A 26,540-nucleotide genomic window follows, 5' to 3' on the forward strand; every position below is an offset into this window, starting at 1 on the left:
ATAAAAATCAGCACTTTCTGAGTAGTATCGAGTCCAGTGTACCACATTCGACGGATATCTAGACGAGCTAAATGAAGCGTGGAACAGCTTTTCCACATCTGTTCATTCCATACCCGCTCCCTCCCCTCTCCCCCTGGATCACCACTTTTCTTCTAAGTCTCATCTCATTTTTTGAGGTTTATTTTTAACCAAGTATGGCTTGGAATAGCTCGCATCCTGAAATGGAAATTTTGGGATGAACACAATGGGAACTTGGCTCCGTCACTGTCACCCCCAGAGGGAATAAGTGACTCATGTAGCCTCAACAGAAATGACTGCAGCCACACCAAAACAACGAAGGGGGGGAGAGAGAGAGAAGAGAACAGAGGAAATGAGAACCAAACAACAAAAACCCCAGATTTATGCAGACACTTGCCCATCTCCAAACATCGCACACTGTGTACATCTTTGATCTTCCTTTTTTTTCATGTTTCATTATGCAATTGTCGTTCCTGCAGTGATGAAAAGCACATGGCCTTTGCTTACATGTTCCCATTATAAAGTAATAACTTCCAAGCAGGGCTTGCAGGCATAATCCAAATCTAGCTGAAGAGCAGGGTCATTAATCAAACCGTTACACCCAAAAGGGTTTTCTCCCACTGGAGATAAAGCAAATATATCTCTCTATAAACAGACATGACTGTTGACAGTGTTTATATCCAATCAGGGTTTAGAAATGTAGCACCGTCTCAGTTATTGCTGAAACAGATCTGTGTATTTGTAACGGATGAATGTTTGAAATGCCAACTGTAACTTTATATCAGTGACCAAAAAACTTTAGAACAGTTTAAAGCTGCAGTCATTGATTTTTCACCACTAGGAGGCAGTAAAACAAGTGGAAAATGTAATATTTGTTATATTTTCACCTTATGAAGTAGCTTTGGCTAACTTGTTAGCAGTTGCCTATTTACACATCAAGCAAACACAAAGCAAGGGCCATAGCCAGTGGTGGGGAGAGTACTGAAAGTAAATTTGAGAAACCTACTTAAGTAGAAGTATCTGATTAATGAATTTCTCAAAATACAAGTTACTTTCCATATTAATATTTCACCTACAGTACAGTAATAGAGTTTTTAAAAGTGGAGATCTCAGTGTTTTTCTGGAGGAACGTTATCACCAAACACTATTGGCTGATAATTCTGTTGGTTCGTCACTATAAGCAACTGGTTTCAAGTCACACAGTCTCATTTGATCTGTTAATATAAATATAAAATACAGATTAGTGCAGCTTAAAGCTTTAAGCAGAGAGCTGAAGTGTGATTTTGTCACTCAGAGTTGGTAATTCCAGAGCTGTCAGTTAAATTTAAATTGAAACAAGATTCCAGCTAATCTGCAGATCTACTGATGTTCTAACAAAGGGTATATGTGTTCCAGAGGTTTAGCAGCAAAGAAAGTTTCCTCTTTGCTTCAATTCCCGCCAAACCTATAATTCCTCCACTGTGCACACATCAAGACTCTGAGCTGAACCAGCCCTACGTGCTCCATCCCAGCCACATTCCCACATCATTTAAAAAGAACTGTACAAGTAAACCTCTCTGATCCTATGTTGTGAAAACAAAGCAAAAAGGCCCCTCCAGATATTTCTACTCTTAAGCAGGCCAAATTGCAGAACGAGGAGCGAGACCAGAGGAGAGAAGACGTAGGCCTTATATAGTCAGAACAAACTTATCCTCAGGCTCAGGTAGCCAACAACTCGGGATGCTGACCTCTCTAGAGCTCACTGATAAGCCACCACAACTGATGAGCTGTTTTAGAAGATAAGCAAAAAATGTCAAGAATCCTGAGCTCAGTGTGGAAAAACATGGCGAAGAGCCCTAATGTTTATGGCTGCAAAGTTATGTAAGAGAGAATCTGAGCTCAAAAAGGTGAAAAAGAAACTGAAAGCACAGGAGACAGAAGAGACAGCACACAAAATCACACATAATCCAAAAGAAGAACTGACCAGTCCACAAGCCAAATTCTCCGCTCCCCTTAGCTGACCCGGCCAATCACAGTAGTCCACTATCAAGGTCAAAGGTGAGGATTTCCTGGCTTTAGTTTTCAAGCTCAGTCCCCCTATTCCTGGAACTGGTTCAGACACAACCCACAAGTCCCATGACCTCGTTGGGACTGGTGCCGTGCGATGCTGAACTGTGGGATCCACGCCGACTTTTTTTCTTTAAAGTGACGGCATGTGTTTATTTATGTTAGCCTCTGTGGGCGGCAGCGGTGACTCGGTGAAAAATCATCAGAGAGGAGGGGCTGTCAAAGTGTGAGAGTTGACGCGCTTACTCTGGCTCTTGTTTAATGAAGCCATGCCACTGGAGGATAAATAGTTTGGACACAAATGGAGGGAAAACGAGGCTGGCTTGGAACTTTTTGCCAGGATTTCAAATTCCCATTGCAGCATTGAGACAGCAGTCCTCTTAAATTGTGTTTTTTTTACACGCCAGCACCACTTTTCTTTCGGTGCAAAGTAAAAGTTTCACTCAAAAGGAATTACACTACGATTGTTCCATTATGTAGTCAATTATAGTAACAGCTCTGCTCAGATTACACTTAGCTTCATTACAGTCCAGTAACACACACCCCCCACACACACACACACAGAAACTCTCGTCGCTTCATCACTCTCCCTCACATGCAAAAACAACTGGAAAACACACACACACACACACACACACACACACACACACACACACACACACACACACACACACACACACACACACACACACACACACACAGGAAGCTCGGATAGTTGTGGTTGTGGTCTGTCTATTTGACAGCCCCCATCCTCGCTCGAGTATCGTACTCACCCCATGGCGGTGGAAAGAAATCCCTGTGGCTCTGCTGGGCAACCTCTGCAGCTTCAACATACACACTCATGCACATGCACTGATGGAGTCTAACAAGGGGGTTTCCTCTTCTGGTTTCTCCCCTCTCTTTTTTACCCCCCACCCTCCTTTTCCCTGGCTTTAGCGGTATCCTTTTTTGGCACTGGAGGAAGTACACTGAAGAGTGTTAGAAAGTGAGTGAGGGAAGCAGGGATGGGATCATAATAATTGCTCCCCATATCCCACACCAGGGACCTTACCAGCCTCCAGTGATACACCGCTCTCCCTCCAATCATCCCTCTTTTTCCCTCCCTCCCTCCTTCTCCTCCTCCTCTCCAGCTTGGAGACTGTGCAAGCCTACAGGGGAGGCTGTCCGGACTGGGACACTCCTTTTTTCCCCACTGTCTTTCACTCATTCTCCTCATTTCACATGACAATATTTTGTATACTTGATGACAAGTATCATTTAGCTCTCTTGACTGCTTTATTTTTCAAAGAATGATGAGACAGTGTAGATTTGCTAAAAACTCACGGATCAGTCTATATTTCAACAACTCGCTTTGCATCCCAGGTGTACAACAGTCTCAAATTAGAGGACAAGACTGAAAACAAAAAGGCCTCTGGTGGCAAACCCTCAGGGCCAGAATGGAAAACAAAACTGTTCTATTGAGAATAATTATCTAAAAGTTAGTCCCACTAGATAAGTAGGCCCTGTAATTAGTATTAGAATTGACTGTACTAATCTCCTGTGGAGTTCCACAAGGTTCAACCTTAAGACCTATACATAACATCTCCCATCACTGTTATGGCTGTCCCCAAGCGGATAGAAAATGAGGTAAGGCAAGTTTAATTCAATTGGGGAAAAGAAAATTCTACTTCATTATGTTGGTAGTCTACTCATTCCACTCTGATAAACACTGCAAACTGTAGTAAGTTACAGCTTTGTGCAGAGCTGCAGAGACCAGTCAGAACAGCTGACAGTCTTCATCCTACTGAACGGGTCCTGTGACAGACACAATATAGTTAATGCTCACTTCTCAGTCTCTCTTTAGAGTATGTGTGTGTGTGAGTGTGTTTGGATCTGCCTTTCTCTGTGTGTAATAGAGTGGCAGGGATATAAGTGTGTGTGTTTACATGTCATTGATGTGCCTTGCATACATCTACTCCGGCTTTCAAGTGTGTATATGTGTGTGTCTGTCTGCAGGTGTGTGTGTGTGGCCACCTGCTGCGATGGGTGGACACATTCAGTCTTTGTTCTCAGTGGATAAAAGCAGCTAAAAAAAAGCTGCTTCAAAGGTCAGTGAAGGTTCAGACAGGAAACACTTTCAGACAGGGAATAGAACCGACAACCACCTCTTTTAGCTCGGCTCTTTTCAGCTGTTTTACAAAACCCCGCTATAGTTCAGTGGAGATGAAACAGCTGGTATCTTTGTCCCATCCTGTATAATAACCTGTATTGAACCGATTCACACTAAAGGTGTGATGTGCTATTTGAAGTGTACCTGTCACATCTCTTTTGATTGGATCAGAGCTCTATTAAAGATTCCCTCCTTAAAAGGTTAATTATTGTAATTATATATTTTTTGTGAAAATCCATTTTTCGTCCCTCATCTTATAAATAAGAGTTCTCATGTTTTAAAGATGATCACATTTGTACTTACAAGACAATTGCAGAATCTTTCAATCCCATCCTTATACAATACTCACACACCAAATGTTGATAGAGTTATGTGCCGCTGTAATCACTCCTACTCCAACCTATCCTTCTACACTGCCAGAATAAAAACAGATTCTAAATTTCAGCTATAGCTAACATGAAGAAAATAAAGTTGGCATCTTCATCTTGGCAGTTGCATGTAGTCTGTTTCACCTCTTAAATAGTGTTTACCACAATTTTGTCCCATGTGGGTTAGGCCCTATAGCAGGTTAGGTTATTGGTTAGGCGTTGTGGTTGGGGTTAGGGATACATTTGGGTTCAGTTTAAGGTAAAGGGAAACAAAGATGCATGGGTAACCGACTTTCCACATAAAACCGGTGTTTTGCCCCACCAATGCAGCGGCCATTGCTCAGCAAGATTGTCAATCCATTTTGCTAACTTGGTCAACTTATTTCTTACGCTGTAGTTGCAACAGAGGGGGTTGCTTCATAGTCCACAATCCATAATGTTTACTGTACATCTGGCTAAAGTCTTTGTATTGGTGGTAGATGAACAATCCAATTTAAAATGAAGCAGTCTACTAACACTGTGTGCAGTGGATGGTGATAGCACAGAGCATTACCAGTAATTAAGGCAGCACTGCTGAGGATTAAACCCTGGACCACACACACTGATAAACTGGCTCCTCTACAGACTACGTTGCATTTCACAAACGAGCCTACAGCCACGCTAGCAGCTCTGTGAGGCTGCACTTGTGCACAGTAGTGCTTAGAGATAAATGCTATTATTGTCGTGCTCACACCAACTGTGCTGATATTAAGCAGGTAAAATGTTTACCGTGTTCACTGTCTCAGTTTAGCATGTTGCATGCTAACATTGTCTAATTTGCACAAACAAAGTACAGCTGAGGTTGATGGGAATGTTGTTAGTTTTACCTGCAAAACTAACCAGAGACAAACCCTTGACCATAAACCAAACTAATGGACGAATTGGAATTTGGACCTGATGCAGGCGTTAGATGAAAAGTCATACACTGAGGGGGCACTAATGTACATACTAACTTTTATGGCAATACCTTCCAATAGCAGTAGAGATATATAGGGTAAAAATGGTGGTGCTAGAGGAAAACATTTGAGGATCAGTGTCTGGGGACCATGGATGTCAGTACACAATCTTGCACCGATCCATCAAGTTGATGTTTCACAGGATAAGTGAAAACTTTGACCAGATAGTGGCACTAAAGGGAAGGTCAGGGGACTGCTTGATACAACAGGGCTGGGCCCCCACTTGCTGATATTATGTATGAGGATTCAATTTAGAGACTAGTTTTCCAGTCATGAAAACATTTTTGTATCTCTACCTACATAAACCTAAGTGCTTATTAAAAAATCGCCTGGAAAGGTCCTGGAAAATGATTTGTTAAAAAGAGTGTGAACCCTGTATATAATTTAAATAATCAAATCCCTTTTACTTACTACTTGCCATGTGTCAGGTTGTGGTTGGCTGGACTGTGTCATAAATCCAGAGTAGTTTTTTATTCACAGTCTGTCCCTGACTGCACACAGAGCATCCCCTGTCTGCAGCGTTCATCCAGCATACTGATGACCACGCCGTTGAGAACATCATTTCCCGTTAAGGCTTTCGGCGTGCTCGGGGAAGCTCGGCCAGTCCAAACACCAGAGTTTACTCTGAGATACAAAGCACAGTTGGAGACGGTGCTATCAGTGGACTGGGATGCAGCAGACAATGCCAAGAGAGCTGTGGTTTATGCTGACCACATGAGATTAGATTAGCATGAATCTGCAGAATATGGAATGTGACAGGAAATGAGACTGACTGGCATAGAATAAAGTCAATGAAACAACTCCAAAATCAACTATCAGACACTTCAGACAAACAAATGAGCACAAACACTGTATAACAAGGCCATGGCGACTAGGATATTGTAAATATCATCAAGGGAAAAGAGGGAACCAGTAATGTCGAATGCATTTTTCATTATACAAATGTCAGAATTCTGACAAGCTGCACTTTTTAATTTGTGACAGGAAGGAATTATCTACACCAGTGGTTCCAAACCTTAAACTGAGTGATATTTCATATTGTATTCAAAACTGTACAATGAACCCAAATAGCAAACTCAGTAACTGCAAGATGTTGAGTGAGTTTGTGAAACATGTATACATATTTATACAATTCTCTGTCTGTATTATGTATGTCCACTAATCGGAAGGTTGTTGGTTTGATCCCCAGCTCCTACCGCTACATGTCAAAGTATCCTTGAGCAAGATACTGAACCCCAAATTGCTCCCGATGCTGTGCATTGGTGTGTGAATGCGTATGAATGAGTTAATTTCTGTTCAATGGACTTTGCCATCCCTGAGTGAATGTGTGTGAAAGGGTGAATGTGGCATGTAGTGTAACAGCACTTTGAGAGGTCGGAAGGCGCTATACAAGTACAGGTCCATTTACCATTTACATTTCCTCACAAAAGTGAATAGGCCTACTGTGTATATACAAATTTCCTTACACCACTTAAAATCAAGAAGGCCTTGCGACCCCCCAATGAAGTTCTGGTGACCTCTAGTGGGGTCCCGACCTCCAGGTTGGGAACCACTGATCTACAAGCTCTACTTAAAACATTTGGATTCATACACTAAATAAGCTCAAAATAAAGTAAAATAGATGGATCCTAATGACTTTCTCAACTGATGTCAGCCCTGTCATCTGTACATTGAAATGATATGCACATGTACTTGATGGATTGGTACATTTGGTACAGACATTTCCCGTGGTTCCCAGATGATGAATCGTACTAACTTTAGTGATACCCTGACCTTTTCACTTTTCACTCTGTCCACAACTCCAAAACGAATAAGTGCGCCAACACCCAAAACTAAGATGGAGCATGTGGTAAAGATTATCTGCTCAACATCAGCGGTTGTCACTGTGAGCGCCGCTGTTGTTAAGTACAGTCTGACAGAGCCACTAACATGGCTGACACTCTTGTTTGTTCATTAAAGGGGCAGTTTCATGTCTCAAATTTGACTCTTTGTTCAATATCAACATCTGGAACGGTAAGATGAATCACTGTCGTTTTATTTGGATTGGAAGGTCAGCACCGAGGCACCACTTCCTCTTTCCGTTCCATGTACCTGCATTATACCCTTCCACTTTCGTCTACTGGTTTGATGTGTGAATATAAAATTCATTGGAGGAGAAAAAAAGCCCCATTCTTCCACATTTTATCTTATATCTAATTAGATCTTTTCCCCTCCGTTTCCGTCTCTCCGGGCTCATTTCCATTTCATAGAGAGTAAGGCTGACGGATACGGATCTCTCCCTGCCTGCTTAGCATTTGAATCACACATCGGTGCTCAGCTTCTTTAAATGCTCTGCTGGCCTCTTGCCCCTCTCTGCCTGAATTTCCTGCTTTTGTCTCTCTTGATGTTCTTTCTTACTTTCTTATTTTTCTCTTGATTTCTCTGCTGAGTTCTTGATATCCCAAAAACTGACTTCAGTAACTTCATTTCTTTTGCTAGTGTGTAGCATCGCTGCTGTTGAACCTTTGCTTTCTCGCTTTTTTTGCCACTCAGGGACAGTGAAACAAGCTGAAAACTGACATATGATCCCATTAGAAAGAAGTTGTTATGGCGACCATGTTAGCAAAAAAGTGCCTGAATGAAAAGAAATCCAAAGTGGGCATTGGTTTGACTGCCTGCATTTTCTTTTGTTTTGTCTCTGTAGTCCAGTGTGGGGTTGGTCATATCCACATCCTGTGAACCTTATGGAAACTATAGAACTATTATTATTTCCCAAGGACTAGACGTGTATAAAAGTGCTATGAATGCTACATTCCTCATCTAGTATGGATGTGAATCTCCATTCTTTTGGTATCTCAATGCTGGAGATAACTGTCTCCAAAGGGTGAGTGGGATGAGGGTGGCTTGCAGCTTGATGCATACAGGTCCCTGCAGCTGTCAGCTTTGTGTGTTATCATCATCAGGGCTCCCATGTGTTCTAGGATACCTGGAAAATCAACTGATTCAAATGACCAGATATTCAGGAAATAATCTGTTATTCTGAAAAAGGTTTATTGCATATTGCATTATGCATATTTTGTTTATAACCCAACAATTTCAAACTAAATTGGTAGCTGAGCATTATGACACTTCACAGCGGGTTAACCAGACGTGAAGTGGAAGAGAAAAACACTCCCTTTTCATTTCAGCCATGTCAGTCAGTCGAGCTGTTCACAGCAGGCGTGGAGTGGAATGAACCTTTAGGCGTAATGAACCTGAGACACTTCATCATTGCAAAAGGACGCATAAAGCTGTAGTCAATGCTAGGCCTACTGGTAAATTATATGACTGTTTGTGAGCAAGTGCTGTCCTGAATTGTCAAGGAAACATTTTTTTTTCTGCTGATGAAGGCCACAAGAAGTCAATGACGTCAAAATATAAAAAGATAGGCAATATGAAGGCTCTTCAAAACTAAAGCCAAAACCTATCTATTGCCCCCTGGTGGCTGACTGCAGTATAGGTCATAAAGCCATGTTAACAGATGGCTTCATTTTTGTACAGTGAGAGTATATTTGTTATTATGTCACTGAAGGTTTCTGAGTATGTCAAATGTACTACTAATAGTGATAGCAGAAGTTTGAAATAGAAGTTATTCAAATTGTAGTTTGACTGGAGATAGAAGTATTTTAGGGAGTGGTGTGCAGTAATACAGTTTTGTGATGCTGCATCAACTGCTGCAAGTTAACATTGAAACTAACACAGTTTTAACATCTTAAGACTACACATATAAACCTAGTAAGACACAATACATGCTACTGACAAATCTGTTGAAATTTCCAAAGAAACAGAATACTGTGAATAGCAACATACCAGCAAGAGTACATGTCACCTTCAAATTAAAAGTTTAAAATCAGTCACTATATATATCCACAGTGAGGGGGAAGTGTTCCTGTGTCTGGTTGCCTTCACCGCTCAGACTGGATAAACATGAATGAAAGCAGTTGTGTGTGTGACTCAGGATGAATCTGTCTTCTTACCATCATCACCATAAACATATACAGTACATGACTCTGGCAGGATGTACTGTATACCTATCTATCTAGTTTATAAGACACCACTTGTTCCACTGGAAGCTATCATACACAGTGTGCGCCTGTGTGTGGACGTGTCACACTTAAGGGAAATGAATGTCTAGTTGTATTATTAACACAACCAGCTCTAGTGTATACATGGCTCCCAGGAAAACAGTAAAAACAGGTTATCTGTGAAACTCGTGAAAACAAGCATTATGGGAGATAATGAGACAGCAGAGTAGATCTGATCAACACTGCCATCAGGTGGCCAAAGCTAAACTCACTTTGTATAATCTGAGGCAGCACTGTACGTTGTTTTGGCTCACGTCTTGTGATCAGGTCAGGTTCCAGTCTGCCAAAATATGTCAGAATCTTGAAGGAATTTTCATTGCCATCTGGAAGACACATCACTGTATGAACTCTAAAACCTGAGAAGGCTGTCAAACAAACCTGACTGAAGATAGCTGTGCAGGGCAGTAAAAGGGAACAGACACCTGTTCTACTGCAGCGTGCTCTGTAAGAGTGGGCCTACAGTGCAAAGAATCCTGTTAGGCAACATACTGAATCATTCAAACTCTATTTGGCAAATTATAGAACATGTTCACTTAATTCAATATACGTCAAAATAATTGCAATATGATTTTTTCTTTACCATATTGGGCAGCTGTACTCTGATTCCTCTGTTTATTGATTACATGTAACACCGAGTACACCACAGCACAAGACTGGAGTCTGTGTGTGCAAAACCAAGAAGGCTTTAACACAGAGACTATAAGGTCAAAAACATGTTCTCCAAATAATTCAAATGTAAAGTAATAGTGTTCATTTATTTTTGAACACTAGGGGGCAGTGGAACACACTGTAATCACAATATTGACAACATCATCATATAAAGTTGAAATGGCTACGTACTAGAGTTCTTCCAGAGCTGAAAATGAATGCTGATGGCTGTGTCTGCTGGATGGGTCAACATGCAACTGCTTGCTAACAAGTTAGCTGCATCAGCTTTATATGGTCATAATATGCCATATGTTGTGTTTACAACTTATCTTCCATGTAGTTTTATTGCATTTGTGTCTATGCATTTCAATGAAAAATACAAGGCAAATTCTCTTTTTATATTACTTTTTTATTCTACTACAACAACTGCTAACACTGATAAGAACAGTCATTTTTGAGTTCAAATTAAAAAACTCTTTTCTTGAGATTGCACGGAGGTCAAACGGACAGAGCAGCCATCTTCTTTGCTCTGCGAGCTGCTCCAGACTTCCTCTTACCTTTAGCCTTGAGGAGGGGTTTATGGGATAAATTTTTACCTCCCCTGTTCCTGGCATTGGACCGCTGCCTGGAGGAGCAAAAACAAAGACAGACACGCAGATGCAGAAGAACAAGTTAAGACGTGCAAATAGTCTCATTGGTGCAGTAATGAGTGAAAAGACTGAACCCATCACAGGCAGTGTTCTGTGGACTCACCCGCTGACCCTGTGTGTGTCTTTGAGAGGACAGGCTTTGCGTTTGTGCTTCAGGCTGCCGCAGTTGAAGCAGCCCTCCGTCTCTTGAGCAGGCCCACATGGGTGGTCTGGGAGGGCACAGCGGCCACAGGACTGGCAGTGTCTCCAGGCTTAGGGAGGAAAATTAAATAAATTTACCCACAGACAAAAAGGTAAAGTAGATATGTGATGACTTGCAGTAGCTGTGTATCATGTACATCCTACTACTGAGTCTGATGAGATTGTACGTTTACATACATGGTTTCACACATTTCCCACATGTTGAGCAGTGCCTCCACTCTCGGCCGTCCTGGAGACACACAGAGAAAACAAAGAAGTTGTAACGCGTGCCTTTATAAGCAACATATAATGTGTGCAGTTGTAGTTTTATACCTTGGATGGGCAGACGTTGCATTTGGCACAGTGCTTGTTGAGGGACCAGACGAATCTCTGACATACGGAGCAAAATCTAACAGAGGAAGAGAGGATACAGGACCTTTAACACAGATTCAAAATCATTTGTATAAAGTGCACGTCTCTTACAGCTGGGTATCTAACTACAGTTATTTAAGGGCCACTTGAAATTTGTCCCTAATATGGTGTATTGAAAACTGCTGGTTACAGGAACGCTCTGTGAGATTGTTTATAAATTCTGAGGGAGTGCGACATGTTGAACAGTCATGTTTCTACAGTAGCCCAGAACGGACCAATCAAACAGTGCTCAGTTCAGTTGCCATCTGAAACTTCAGAGACAGAGTCTTGATACCTGTAGCCCTCCTCTTTGGGCAGGACAACGTCTTTGGGTGAAATATTAGTGAAGAGTCTGACAGGAGACTGCTTCCTGCCCGTCTTCCCGTGTTTATACAGAGGATGGTTGTCATAGTCCACCTGGTTGGAAACAAATCAAATGTTTACTTTATTGTTTATAGCCCTTTATAAAGAAGCACAGACAGAAAATCACTGCTGGATTTGGTTGTGTTGGTCTATTTATTATTATTATTTTTTTTTTTTAACCTTTATTTAACCAGGAGAAGCCTCATTGAGATTAAAAATCTCTTTTACAAGAGAGTCCTGGCCAAGACAGGCAGCAGCACAGTTCCACAGTTACAGAAAATCATTTAAAAACAACAGAGAACATATAAATAGAGTCACAGTCAGAACATCATCAAACAATGAGTCACTGTGCTGCAGCTCCAGGGCAGCTTTGCCTCTGCATATTTATTTCATGGCTGTGTGTCAGTTTGTTGTGCAAGTGAAACATGCACATTATATTAACTGTAAACTTCAGAGCAAGATAGGCTTTTGTCCGATAGTACTGTCTGTACCAGTATACCTGGTAGTCCAGCATGGTAAATGAGGGGAGACACTCCAGGATGCGAGGTTCAAAGAAATATGGGAAGATCCACATCATGGGCATGTCAGCGTTGCTGCTGTCTGTACACAAAGACACATGTTAGCTTCAAACACTGGAGCTGGGGCTCTTAATCTAAAACACACTTAAAGTAGAAGAACCATTCCTACATTATGGCATTTGTTTCTAGGAGAGGTTAAATCTGTAGAGTGACAGGAAGGGGGCAGCTCTTCCAGGGGAGCTACCAGTGCCACACATCTTTATTGTATTGGTTTTTCAGTCTCAGTAAAACAGTTCAGAAAAAGTCACAGTGGAGCATTTAGTAGCTAAAGAGCCAGATATTTTTCTAAGGTATGACTCCAAATGATTGCTAATTGTGTCTGCTGGATGAGTAAATTAGTAACTGTTTTCTATCCCAGTATTAACATTACTATGATAATATGTCAATTGTGTGTTTACAGCCTGCTAGATAAAGATTCTGATTAGACTTTTTAAAGACTTTTAAAGACCCTGCAGACACCCTGCTTATAAAGCTGCCTTACTGCAAAAAGAACTTCCTCTTGTGGAACATCACAGAGTAGAACTAAATATATCCGGGAAATTAACTGTTGAAAAAATATGAAATATGTAAAAGAATAAAACCTAAACCTCCACTGTGACACTGACCAGAACTCTGCAGCTTCCTCCACGTCTTTGAGATCAGAGAGAAACTGTTAGCCAGTGGTTTCACTAGGCCACCGAACGGAGGGTCCGCCACCATCACCACCTTCTCCCCGTCACTCTCTGTGAGGAAGGCCTGCAGGACTGCACTGGACGCCTGGCGAGAGATTAAAGCTTTAATACACCGAACTGGACACAAACACAGGAAGCACAAGAGTTTTAATCCTTACCTCTCCGCCAAAAAAGTGATGGTTGAACATGTTGTAGTGACAGAATTCATCCTGGCTGTAGAACTGAGCGTATCTGAAACATTATGAAAATAAATTGTTTAAGATTCAATATTCAGACAACTTTCAAATGCAACTGATTGTTATTTGTCTAATAACAGCAGGCGAGGCGAAAAGAGCAAGTTTGAACTTATCTACTGTACATAAACACTGTTAGCACACACACAGGATCCTGAGATGTGTATCCAGGTAACGATAAGGTGTCTGAGTGCTGCAGGCTGAAGCTTGTAACGTGGGAACACACCCTCTCTGCACTTCTACCCTGCACATTCTTTACTTACACAAACGGCAGAGACACAGCGCAGACACACCTCGGGTAAGAACTGCTAAACCAACATGGTTTAATGCTAAAAGAATACAATTTAGACTATCTGAATATGCATTATGACTATGCTGCTGAGACAGCCTGTACAGGTATAAATGTTGATTCCACAGTAAACATGACAAAAACTTCTTATATTGCTAAGATATTTTGAGGCTGTATATATGCCAAAGGTGACCATTTAACATACAGAAAACTGTGAAAATACGTCAGTGCTTTTGTTTTTAGTAAATGTGTAGAAAGAATGAGACCATGTCCTAGACAGGATTTTGACAAAAAGCTTGGCATGGACCCCAAACAGACAGGTTTTCACAGACTTTCCAAAAACCTGAAGATCCAGTTTCTCTACAGCTAAAGCAAATAAAATAAAATAAAAATGCTCTGGATGGTCCAAAAAGGAGAAAACATCTCAGATAGAGGGATAATGTATTTGTTCTGTTCAGTCCTCAGAAATGGCAGAAAAAGCAGCACTGTCTGTTGATAATGGACAGCCAACAGCAGCTCAGTCAGCACAGAGTGGTCTTGCGGCACCCTCTGCAGGCGCACACAGTGCACTGCAGGACAGACTGAGCTTCACTCCGCTGGACTCCACCAGCGACAGGGTTGTTCAGCCCTTCCCTCGCTCTCCAAAACTACAGAGGAAGAGAGCCAACGCTGCACCGCCGTCCCAGGTAGGACACGAGTGTGGTCAGAAAGGATGTGCTGCTTTAAGTATTTCATGTAAGGACGTGATCAGTCAGGCCAATGAGGTTCACATCAACTGGAGCCAGAGCACACTTCCATACAGTACGCTACATTAGATAAAGTCACATTGACCTTAAGCAAACTATGGTGGATGTTTTGCACTATTTAAGACATCACATTGTGCAAATGATGAATAACTGAATAACAATAACCTGCAGATGAATTGGTAATGAATAACCATTCATTTCAGCCCTGTTAACTACCCAGTGTCTAAACCCACAGCTCTGTACAGTCTGTGGAGTTTATGTAGTGGATGGGGTTTCTGTATTTGCTGTGTATTACTTTTATATTCTCTATGCATTGTGAAAGCGATGAAGATACTCTTTATTTCCATGTGTTATGTCTATTTACACTATTTTTATAAATTTGTGAAATGACACGGTTAGTCGATTAATTAATTAAGACAATCGACAGAATTATTCAGCAACAATTTTAATAATCCAATAAGTCATAAGTCATTTTGGGGGACCAACTTATATAACATTTGCTAGTTCCAGCTTCTCAAATGTGAGGATTTGAGGTTTTTCTTCCTCTTACATGACAGTCAACTGAACTTGAACTTGAATCACTTTGGGTTGTGGGAAAGTAAAATGGTATTTTCTTTTTTTTCCTGACATTGAGAGAAATAAAATAGTCAGCAGATTAATTGCTAAAAAAAAAATTGTTGGAAGCAGCCATAGTCAATCGCAAGGAAGATTTTCAACAGTTTTTATAACCGATGAATTGTAATGTCAGTTATCATGCTAACATTTCAAATAAATAAATGCAATGTCCTCCCTTTCTAGGATTTTCTAACATTTTTCTGTTTTATATCTATAACTGAATATCTTTGGGCTGTTGGTCGGACAAAACAACACATTTGAACTTGGGCTCAGGGAATTGTGATGGACCTTTCCCGCTGTTACTGACATTAGCAAAAAAATAATAGTTATGGGGAAAAAAATCATTAACTGCAGTCTACGAGGTTAAGTTTAAAATGAATGATTTTATGCACACACTCTGCAGGAGCAGCTGTCCAGACGTATGGAGGAGCTGCAGGCGGAGAGATCCATGACTGAGGCTCACATCCAGTCTCTGAAGAAACGCAAGGCAGACCTCGCTGTAAGTACGAGACCAGTAGTCCTACCTCTCAGGCCGCACTCAGTTCATCCAACTCCAATCCTTCAGTTCCCACCCGTCCCCCGTTACCACTGGCGTGCCCCAGGGCTCTGTCCTGGGGCCCCTTCTCTTCATCATCTACCTCCTTCCCCTTGGCAATATCTTCCGTAAATATAACATCCACTTTCATTGCTACGCGGATGACACCCAGCTCTACCTCTCCAGCAAACCAAATTCCACTCTCCCACCTTCCTCCCTCACCGACTGCTTCACCGAGCTCAAATCCTGGTTCTCCTCCAACTTCCTTTTCAAACTCAACAGTGATAAAACCGAATTTCTTTTTATTGGCACTAAATCAACCCTCTCAAAAGCTGACAGTTTTTCCCTCACCATCGACCACTCCTCTGTCTCCCCTTCCCCCCCAGGTTAAGAGTCTGGGTGTCATCCTCGACAGCACATTATCTTTCCAATCCCATATCAATAACATCACCCGGTCTGCATATTTCCACCTACGCAATATTAATCGACTCCGCCCCTCCCTTTCTCCCCACTCCACTGCCATCCTTGTACACAGCCTTGTCACCTTCCACATCGACTACTGCAACTCCCTTCTCTTCGGTCTACCTCACAAATACCTCCATAAACTTCAACTGGTTCAGAACTCTGCAGCTCGAATTATCACCAGAACCCCCTCCATCCACCACATCACCCCTGTTCTACAGCAACTCCACTGGCTCCTGGTAAAACTCCGCATTGACTTCAAAATCCTCCTATTCACGTTCAAGGCCATCCACAACCTCTCCCCTCCTTATCTGTCCGAACTCCTCCACATCGCCAACCCTTCCCGTTCCCTCAGATCTGCCTCCTCTGTCCACCTCTCTGTCCCTCCCGCCCGCCTCGTCACCATGGGGAGCAGGGCTTTCAGCCGCTCTGCCCCCCAACTCTGGAACTCACTCCCACCGGACCTCAGGAACCTGGACTCTCTCACACTCTTCAAATCAAGATTAAAAACTCACCTATTCAGAACTGCCTACCCCACTTAACCATCTATTTTTTTATCTTTTTGCTGTTTTTTTTTTTTTTTTTTTTAGGGTGTCCTCGAGTGCCCAGAGAGGCGCCTCTAATAATTTAATGTATTATTATTATTATTATTATTATTATTAGTAGCTCTCAATACTTAAACATCCCCTCCTGACATGTATACACTAGTCTGCTTGGAACAATAATGTGTTTAAAGTTTTAAAAGTATAAATTACACATTAAAATCCTTAGAAAGTCATCTACTCCTATTAGCAACCACTTTTTCAAACATAAAAATATAGGAACAGCAAAATGTGCGCCCCAAAACAAATGCATGTATTAGACACACAGAGACACAGAGACAGACACAGAGACACAGACACAGAGACAAGACACAGACACAGAGACACAGACACAGAGACACAGACACAGAGACACACACACTTTGGTGTGTATTTGACGTCTGGCCCTCATGCTCTCCATGTTCCTCCCTGAAGGGGAGCACAGAGGTGATGAAGCAGCAGGTTCGAGAGCGCTTCGAGAACATGCGGCATGTCCTGAAGCAGGACGAGCAGGCCGTCCTGGACTCTCTGGAGCTGGACCTGAGACAGACCAGGACCAGGCTGGACCAGCTTTTGAAGAACTGGAAACACCACCAAGACCAGGTCACTAAGAACATCAGCAGCACCCAGGGAGCGCTGAGCAAGAGCCCCGAGACCGAGGCAGACGGGAAGGTCTGATTCAAGAGCCGCACAGTACCGCGCTTTATACACATACTAAAGTGAAGGGATTTCCTGTGTTTTAATCAGTGTTTCTGTTTGTCTCTCAGCTCAAGGGCCAGTCTGACAACGTGAGGTAAAACAGTGCACCATTAGATAGAACACTCTGTACAACCCTGCTTCACCCCTCTGTCTCATTAGAATCTCTGTGATCTTTCAGCCATAAGAAGCCGGACGTCTCTGAGCAGGAAATCCGACTGAATGAACAGAGATTTGAAAAGCTCCTGACAACATTATCCTCCATCTCCAAACAGCTGAGAGCTCAGCTGCAGAGGAAGACCCTACTGTTAGGTACTGAGGCCATCATTTCTACATTATACAAATTCCTTATAGCAGAGAACGCATTCAGGGCACTTAGGTAAATTAAGCTTTAGCTTTGGAGGTACAGGGATAAAGCTTTATAGATGCAAGAACCAAATGTAGTATGGAAAACCTGTAAATCCAATACTGCCATTAAACATTCTCACTGTTATGCAACACTGGCTGCAATGACAGGTTCCCTTCAACTTAAATGAGCCAAATACCACAATGTGACATGCGACAGGTGTAAATGCAGTCAGGGTTCGACAGTAATGGTTGCCAATGGCAACCATTCAGAGAAATTAGCCACCACTTTTTAAACAAAAAAATAATAGGAACAGCAAAATGTCCACCCCAAAACAAATGCATGTATTAGGGATATTTAAATATATCTGTTAGAGTTGGAACTGGAACCAAACACAAAGGAGGACACATTTTCCCTATAAAGCAGATGTATAACTGCATTGCATCCTAATTAGTGAAAAGGTTTTCGGCAACCAAAAGCTCAGGCCTGGTTGCCAGCCTGGTTGATGCATAGCCACAGGTCAAAATGTCATCAATAAATATGGATCCACTGTTTCATTTCAGATTCATCCCCCATGGTGATTGACAGGCAGACTTGCCATAGCCAGATCACAGTGACCTCAGCGGGGCGGGGCATGTCCTTCTCAGGCTCTGCCGGTCCAGCCCCCGAGCATCCTCTTCAGTTTGATAAGGTGTGCTGCGCTCTGGGCTGCTCTCCTGTCACAGCTGGCCAGAGTTACTGGGAGGTAGACGTCCACTGCTGCTCTACCTGGGCCGTGGGCGTGGCATACGCCAGCCTGGAGAGGAAGGGCCGGGACAAGTGTGCTAAACTGGGCCGAAACAGGAACTCGTGGTGCGTGGAACTTCGTAACGGCCACCTTTCCGCTTGGCACAACGACCGGCACGTAGCGTGCCAGGGCGTGGGGAAGATGCCGCTGGGGAAGGTCGGAGTGTGGGTGAATTATGACAAGGGCCAGCTGATGTTTTACAACGCAGACACCATGGTGGTCCTGCAGAGGTTCTCTGCAGCCATGACGCCGGTGTTTGACAGGGCTCATCATCAGTTCACTGAGCCCCTGTACCCCGCCATACGCTTCCTGAAACCACCAGAGAACCAGATGTGGCCAAATCACCTGGAGCTCTGTCATCTCATCTCCAACACTCTGTGATACTGCTTTCATACTCCACACAGTGATGTGGACTGAATGTGTGTGGTCTCTCTTCCATCCATGTACATATACACACCATTAAATCAGAGCAGCTGTACAGTAGAATACATCACGGTGCAGATTGACAAATGACACAAACCAACCTGAAGTCAATGTCCAGCAGCAGACTCTTCATTGGCTCATGTTTCTGCTCCAGGTTTCGCACCTTGATCAGCTCCTGGAGTCTGGCACAAACAATGAGTACTGTTAATTTAATAAAACTGATCCCAGTCATTCAACCATTTTGTTACCAAGACCAATGAAAAAACTGTTTTTTTTGTTGCCTTTTAGTTCTGCTCGTTTTGGTGGTGAGTAATGATGGGCAGGTGGTCAAATTGGGTTGCTACATTTTCAATCTTCTAAAGGGTTAGGGAAGTTGTAGTGGGGTTGTATTAGGTATTTATCTGTAGTCAGTCTGTTACCTACAGCAACGTAGGGCCTACTGCTGTGGACGGGAGCAACAGAATATATTTTAGCAACTTAAAAAAAGGCCCCAAAAAATAAAATAAAATCAATATTGGTTTAATACACTAATGAGTTCCTGCTCTACCGCTGCCTTGATAGGTTAGTTAATGCGTTGGTTTGGACCAGAGCTAACCTTTTATAACACCAAAGTCACACTTACAACCCCACTTCACAAAAGTCAAACTAAGGCTTTAATCAAGTCGGCCAAAATCATAATACTCTATTTTCTTTTCCTTTCATGTTCTGAGACCATGGTTGTTGTAAACAATCATAATCATAATTGAACAGGCCATTTTTCCTTGACAGCTATCCCCATTATCAGCAGACTGCATAAATGCATTAGTTGGCTTTTAAATTGTTGCCAATGTATCAGACTGTACTGTATTTGCTACCAGGATATGCAGTTTCATATAGAGTGTTGATAAAACTTGACGATAACCAACTTTATGGCTACATGGTTCTGGTGGTAAGAGAGAAGATGGAGGTGATTTGGGTGAACTGACCCGCTATAATTTAAACAAATGTTCTAGTATTTGCAACATCAAATTCAAATATGTCTCTCACCTGGGGGTGCCCACACACAGGACCTTCCTGTATCCCAGAGCAGCCAGGGTGTCCAGCAGAAAGTGGGAGCTGCGGTCGGTGAACAGGTACTGGGCGTTGCTCTTCTTGTTGTCCAGAGGACGCAGCAGCATGCTGGGCCTCCTCAGCTGAGCCACGGTGACTGCCGTGGATCTGTGAGAGGAGTGGGCCTCGCGCTCGCCTGGCAGGAGCAGAATCTGACAATCCTGACAGAACTTCTTCTCATCCAGCGGGAGGGAGGAGAACTTTCTGAACCTGATGGATGAATTATAGACCTTTCAGAAAGTGCTGATTAACATGCTCACTTTTCAAATGGGGGTTCTGAATTTGGTCATTTGACATGGCAAACATTTAAAGGGGAATTTGGGTATTTTTCAACCTGGACCATATTTTCCTCCATAGGTTTTTGTGTCTACGTAACTCCTTTCCCTGTATTTTCGCATCTAAATCAGTGAATTAAGGGATTATTTCACCCAAACGAAAGTTGGTCATTGTTGGAACAGTGGAAAGAGAAACCATGGGTCTGTTGAATTTTATTTTGTTTCTGTTGAGTTTGAATAAAGTCTTTTGTTGTTACGAGGTAAAATTACAGTTTTTCTAAATAGAGTTTGGTGGCTTTGAATCCTCTCCATAATGCTGTCAGGTAAAATAACAATCTGAGACGTACAGATTACCCTACATGCCGAAATTACGCTTTAAATCCTGTAAAAAGTCGTCTTACAGTAAATCAGGCTCAAAGTTGTGAATAGAGACAATTACAGCAAACCATATAAATAATCTCTCTGGTCTTGCATTAGAAAATGCAGAAAGCTTTTTATGGCAGAATCTGTGATTGAAATGTCCATGTTGTAGAAGACAACCCTGCAGGACTGTGACACACACACACACACACACACACACACACACACACACACACACACACTATTATGTCCTGGATCATAACCCACAAGCCCCCTTTTTTGGTGGCCCCCACAGGCTGCAGCTGACTCCTTACCTGTTACAGTACTCCTGCTGGGTAAACGGAGGTCTCTTCGACTGATTCTCTGATTCTCTGGCCAAAAGCCTGGCCTCCGACACCTTCAACGCAAATCAATTCAGATGAAAGCAAGCTCAATAAAGTATGTAATAAAGTAGTAAGATGTGCTACTATAAGTGAAAACAGACCTTTTTCACAGCAGCCATGAAATAGCAGAGTGAACACAGGTGTTACTGTTGACACCATCCATTCACACTAAATGGAACAGAGCCTTAAATAACACCATTAAGCCCAGTGTACCTACTATTTCATGTCTAAAGGGCTGCTGTGTTGAAGGTCTGTTAAGAATCCAGCGGGCCTACCTTTTCATCTTCCCACTGGAAGAACTTGCAGTCTTTTCTGTCTCTGCAGGCTGAGCAGGCGTAGAACCTCCTGCCTGTCTCACCTCCTTTAATAACCTTCTCAAAGAGCAAGGCTGGACCTGGAGAAACACACGTGACATTGTCGTTATTCGGTTAATCGCCATGGTTTCATTTATAACAAATTATATTAATAATATTTTACTGCTATACGAGCACTTTTGTGTTATATTCATGAGCCGAATTTATTAATATACATCACTCATTCGTATAATATCATACTGTTCAAAGTGTGTCCATATACACATATATAAACACAAAGCAACTTTAAGAGTTAGAGCATTTCGTAACGCAGTTTGGTGTTGACTGTCTAGCCTGGTTGTCCAGTACATTTAAACTTACCATGAGGACAACATGGCGCCGGTTTGTCGCCGTCTGGAACAATAACCTCTATTCCAAAACTGTCGTCGTGAGCCTCGGTCATATCCCTGCCGTTAACGTCACACACTTACCGAACTTCACTCTAAAGTTTCTAACACGAGACTGCAGCCTGACAAATGGAAGCCATGCTGTTTCCAGTCGCGGACATTTGCCGTCATGTTGTCGCAGTTAAAGCCCATTGGCTATAAATCCCAACGGAGGCGGAGTCTGGGTTGTATGATTAATATGATTATTCTTTTCAAACAAACTGCGCATTATCTTGTATTTGGGAGGAATGATTATAATTTAATTATTGGCTTTAATGTAACTATAGTTGTTTTTGTGGATTTCATCATTTGAATGGATAAACTTCACACACGTCTTCTTCTATAAATACATTTGTTGATAGAAGTAGATGTGTAAATAGATTTTTCAAGATAGTGAGAGAAGAGAGAAATAAGAAATAGGCCCAAAGCTGAGCTCCATCCTCTGAGGAAGACCATGAGATGTGGTTAAAAGGTCCTGAAAGAGCGAGGCTGTAGTAAGTGAACCTTAAGGTAGAAGATGTTTGTCAAAATATTGTAATTTGTTAATTTAATTACTTTTTAACATATCCTTCATTCTGTAAATATTTCTACAATTATAGTTACATATATGTTTATATTTCATCTCAGTTATACAGTTATATATGTAATGATATATTTTAGATATATAATTAAATATATAAGTATTACTGTAATAAATGCATAAAGGTTGATACATTTCAATAAAAAAGAAAAATAACATACTTTGCTGCAATGTCATCTTATTCCTGTTGATTTAAATCTCAAAACAGAAATCACTGTATCACTAATAGAAAGTATCCAATTGATAAACTGCTTCAAATCAAAGAAAACAATAGTGATGGAGCTGATGTAGTTCTGTATTATATTATTTTTCAGAGAAGATGTGTTTTGCAGTGATCTCCTATTCGGTCTCTTTGTCTGCCTGCTCCTCAGTTATTCCCAAAGATAAAAAACAACTCCTCTCTGGTCCAGTTAATTGTATTACAACACCCAAAGAGGATTTTTTATTGTTGACACAAACTGATTTTATAATGCATTTGGAGTTCTGTCAGTTCTCGTTCACAATGCAGTTGGTTTACACTGAACAGGATTGTAGTCCAGAAGCTGCAGCACGCTGCTCATTAGAATGGGTGTTTTCTTTCTTGCGTACTACAGTTCCCATGTATGCCGCGGCCCCAGCGCAGGGGCGCTGTCAGCCCGAGGATGCTCAGCAGCAGTCTGCTGGATGCTGAAGCAAAGCAGGGACAAGATGCCCTCTGTTAGCTGCGAGACAGGAAGTGTGGGGTTGTTTCCTTCAAAGTAAAACGCATAATGGCTGCGATGAAGTTGTATAACGTATAACATGTAAATCTCTCTCTTAAATTTGGCTTCCAAATATTTTTGCCAATAATTATCAGATTTAGTCTAATGCACAGACATTGCCATGGATACCTACCTGATGTATACATTGCTTGTACCAGTATCTGTATCTGTATTCACTATTTGTGCATCTCTGTAAATCAAAGCATGGATATACTTTTTCCATATGGTTATATAATCATATATGTGTATATTCTATATCTGCTGTAAAAATAACTTTGGAGGCTGGATAACCAACCAGGCAAAGCCTGGCACCCAAAATATCCAGTTTTACAGAATTGTTTGGGTAATTTGATGAATTTTTAATTTGTTAGAGAATACCTGTTATCATGGGTGTATTTTGCAGAACAGCCCTGTGTTGAGTTTAAATTCATTTGACAAATAAATCTCACCTCACGCCTGACTCAGTAGCTGTTCGGGAGCTTCTCAGCATATTGTAAGCCCAGTTGTCATGAGAAACAAAAAATGTCCATGCTGAGTGCTCTTCGTGTTTAACTAGGCTAATGATCACTAATCACTTTAATTTAAATCATTAATTCCTTTATTATTTTAATTTGTGTTGTCATTTATTTTATTTATTTTTTATTTTTTTTGGGGGGGGTCTTGAGGTAGATATGTGCTGTGTGCCCTATGTAGTTTATTGTTATTTAATCTAATTTTACAATTTATTTCAGTATTCAGTTTAATTTAATATGTCCAAGGATGGTAATTTTTTCTTTTTACTCTGCGTAACATAGTCCCAAATGGGGTATATTTTAATATAATCAACTTGGTATTATATTATATTCCAGCATCAAAACTAATTGGTTGAACTGCTAGTGAAACCACTTTAGGGAAGCCCTCTGATTCTATTATTCAAACAATAGATACAAAGCCTACAATATACTAGATTCATTCAGAATATAAACCCAATTTTTATATAGACATACTTTTATTTTGAAATGTCTCGCCGGAAACCGTATTCCCTCCTCTTTCTCGCTTGACTAGCAGTCGCGTCTCTCCACCGTGCGCCCACACCCAACCTGCACTGTCTGGCGTATAGAGAGGCAGCCCTGCAGTGTATGCGGGACATTGTCCTCTCAGTGCGGCTGTGTCGGGAGATCTGTGCGGCCTCAGCAGCCAGGGACCACCGGGCTCTCTGCAACACTCCCGCGCTCACATTTGCCTGCATTCATCCCGCCGGCTGCCGCTGAGGCTGGTGCGCTCTGCGGCTGCTGGCACCATCCATGTACTGTCACTGTGGATAGTGGCTTATTTACTGTGCAGCATCTGACTGGAGAAAGCATCTGACTGGCACCATGAGCAGCACTGGTAAGAGCATTTATTGTAGGTCGCACTGGTTTTCCTCTTGCACTGGCCCCGTTCCTGTTAATAGGCTGAGGAGCAATAACATACTTTAAATATTCCTATGGGGCTTCCTATGGCGCTCTGTTGGTCAATACTGAGTCTGCGTTTGCTCTGTCCTCATTTACACACTTTTTTATCTGCTTTGACAGCACAATAACATTCCTACGCATTTAGAATGAGCTGCAATAGAGAAGTACTATAAATCTCTATCTGCCAATGAAGGCAGCAGCACCAGGGTGCACCCACATATGGGATTCTTCAGTCAACACTGAGGTTGTCTGATGTTAGGACACAGTCTCAGATTTGTCTCTGTGGAAATGAATGTCATGTGGGCTAATTAGACGGGATATAGGAACGCCCACAGTGGGTTTGGTGGCTCTTTTCATCATGCTGCTCTGCAGTCTCTCCTGCTGTCTACAGCAGGCCCGACTCCTGTCACACCTGGCTTTGTCCCTGAGGAGGATCCAGTGATTGTAACACGAGGCTGCTCTTCATTTGTGTACGGTCTAACCCTGCAGCAACACTGCACTGTTTGTTTTACCTATGCAAATACATGTATGTAATGCTTCAGCCAATGTAGAACAAGAGTTCCACTTTTTCAAGGACCCTTAGGGGCAGAGGTGTTGTGCTATTTGTTTAGTGCACGGTTAAGATGTGGCTCGTTTCAAAGGTTATGTAACTCTTCCTGCAGTGGCAAGTTTACATACATTCATCCTATAACTGACCATGACCAAATGTTACACTGACTGAGCAGTTTCATCATGTTGAGAATATGATACTGCAGTCATTTAACAATATATAGGCCAATGAATACAAGTATTTTGTGTTTTGAATGGCCGAGCAAATGGAGCCGCATTTGAAACATCCAGTCTGAGGAAAGGTAGTAGTGCAGGCAGAGGTCACTCATCTGTTAGGCTCAGCCACTGCTTCTCAGCCTATAGCACACATACCACTGGTGCTACGCAAGCTGCCTGGTACACTCTTACAGTTACGATGTATCTATTGTGGCCAGAAAAACAAGAGATGTCAACCAACTGGTGGCAGAATGGCTCCAAATTAAAATCTAAGTCATTTTATTCAGCTAATTTAAAATGAGCCATTTGTTTATATCTGGTATCTTGACTTGTTTACTAGACATCACAAATATGTAATAAGATATCCAAAACATCGTGATTGCCCCCTAGTGGCTGGCTGCAGTTTAGGTAATAAACCCCGCCCCCTCCATGTTAGCAGATGGGACAAACCAAAAAAACCCCAAATACATCAAATAAATGTTTCCCAAAGATGGTTTCTGCCATTTCATGTAGTCCTTCTCATACTGATGTATGTTAAAGTGTTAATTTTTCTGATCAGTTAGTTTTTAGGTAGTTATTTGAGGATATAAAAAAGAGGTTTTGTCTCATGATTGACAGCTGAGCCGGCTGGGTGTGAGCATGGACAGCCCCTGGTTTTACTGAGACCCTCTGCAGCACTGCTGGAGCTGTTAATGAGAGTGCTGCAGTTTGTCTGGGAGTCGAGACAGGAGAAATTCATTAGCACAGCGCTGTAAACTGCAAGCAAAAGAGACAAACAAGACAACCATCAATTGTCTGGGACTTTGTTTCTCTTCTCACTGATGCCTTTCAAAAGTTTGACCTTTTAACTTTGGGAGAATGTAGGCTGGATGTGTGAGTGGACATGAGCAGAAAATTCATTTCAGATCTCTACCTGTGTGTGTGATGACAGATGGTCTCCACATGTAGGGACAAGTTGCTACTGATGAACAGTTTCAGGTGTGTGTGTGTGTGTGTGTGTGTGTGTGTGTGTTTGTGCTCAGAGAGAGATCCCATTGGGTTTCAATATAACTGTCCGGCTAGAATTGAATTTAGAAGACCTATGTGCATCAGTCTGTATAGAGGGAGGGAGTTTTCCTGTGACCCCATCCTGTCTTTCTCCTCTCCCAGTCCCATTCCGATCCTGTCACTGTTATTCCACGTATGTGGTCCAGAGTAAATATTGATTATAAAAAGGCTCAACAGCATGTATTTGAGAGCGTATGGTATCCATTCATTAATTACGTTCAGGATTCAGATTTAAC

General features: G+C 42.0%; 3 protein-coding genes across 6 annotated transcripts in view; 1 reads left to right on the forward strand and 2 right to left on the reverse strand.

The window, feature by feature from the left end:
- Positions 1-3,061, reverse strand: part of pde5ab (phosphodiesterase 5A, cGMP-specific, b) — an 89,899-nt gene extending 86,838 nt beyond the window's left edge. For 2 of the 4 annotated variants that reach the window (XM_051428968.1, XM_051428970.1), the window contains exon 1: positions 2,838-3,061. In XM_051428968.1, the coding sequence (XP_051284928.1) occupies positions 2,838-2,842 (5 nt within the window). In that variant the 5' untranslated portion in view covers positions 2,843-3,061. Of the gene's footprint in view, positions 1-1,981; positions 2,189-2,837 lie in introns of those variants that run through there. The other 2 variants (XM_051428971.1, XM_051428969.1) reach the window with 1 other exon arrangement.
- A 7,654-nt stretch (positions 3,062-10,715) lies between these two features.
- On the reverse strand, positions 10,716-21,866 carry zcchc4 (zinc finger, CCHC domain containing 4). The gene is made up of 13 exons (XM_051429125.1): positions 21,675-21,866; positions 21,276-21,394; positions 20,932-21,014; positions 19,920-20,192; positions 18,995-19,075; positions 13,339-13,411; positions 13,115-13,265; positions 12,431-12,531; positions 11,864-11,985; positions 11,491-11,566; positions 11,356-11,407; positions 11,081-11,228; positions 10,716-10,952 (listed from the first exon to the last, which is right to left on the reverse strand). The coding sequence occupies exons 1-13, from the start codon at positions 21,754-21,756 to the stop codon at positions 10,826-10,828; spliced, it is 1,488 nt and encodes a 495-aa protein (XP_051285085.1). The 5' UTR covers positions 21,757-21,866; the 3' UTR covers positions 10,716-10,825.
- si:dkey-219e21.4 (E3 ubiquitin-protein ligase TRIM62) lies at positions 13,611-20,523 on the forward strand. The gene is made up of 7 exons (XM_051429126.1): positions 13,611-13,711; positions 14,161-14,388; positions 15,467-15,562; positions 17,077-17,313; positions 17,409-17,434; positions 17,519-17,649; positions 18,247-20,523. Exons 2-7 carry the CDS (start codon positions 14,170-14,172, stop codon positions 18,849-18,851), a joined length of 1,314 nt encoding a protein of 437 aa, XP_051285086.1. The 5' UTR covers positions 13,611-13,711; positions 14,161-14,169; the 3' UTR covers positions 18,852-20,523.
- Positions 21,867-26,540: the final 4,674 nt, after the last annotated feature.

Source organism: Dicentrarchus labrax, unplaced genomic scaffold, assembly GCF_905237075.1.
Source record: "Dicentrarchus labrax unplaced genomic scaffold, dlabrax2021, whole genome shotgun sequence".
Classification (NCBI taxonomy): domain Eukaryota; kingdom Metazoa; phylum Chordata; class Actinopteri; family Moronidae; genus Dicentrarchus; species Dicentrarchus labrax.

Coding starts and splice junctions, on each gene's coding strand:
- si:dkey-219e21.4 (XM_051429126.1), top strand. CDS start 14,170: ATGGCAGAAAAAGCAGCACTGTCTGTTGATAATGGACAGCCAACAGCA. Junction 15,563..17,076: donor AACGCAAGGCAGACCTCGCT/GTAAGTACGAGA, acceptor TCCTCCCTGAAG/GGGAGCACAGAGGTGATGAA. Junction 17,435..17,518: donor GGCCAGTCTGACAACGTGAG/GTAAAACAGTGC, acceptor GTGATCTTTCAG/CCATAAGAAGCCGGACGTCT.
- zcchc4 (XM_051429125.1), bottom strand. CDS start 21,756: ATGACCGAGGCTCACGACGACAGTTTTGGAATAGAGGTTATTGTTCCA. Junction 21,395..21,674: donor GGCGCCATGTTGTCCTCATG/GTAAGTTTAAAT, acceptor GTGTTTCTCCAG/GTCCAGCCTTGCTCTTTGAG. Junction 13,266..13,338: donor ATCACTTTTTTGGCGGAGAG/GTAAGGATTAAA, acceptor ATCTCTCGCCAG/GCGTCCAGTGCAGTCCTGCA.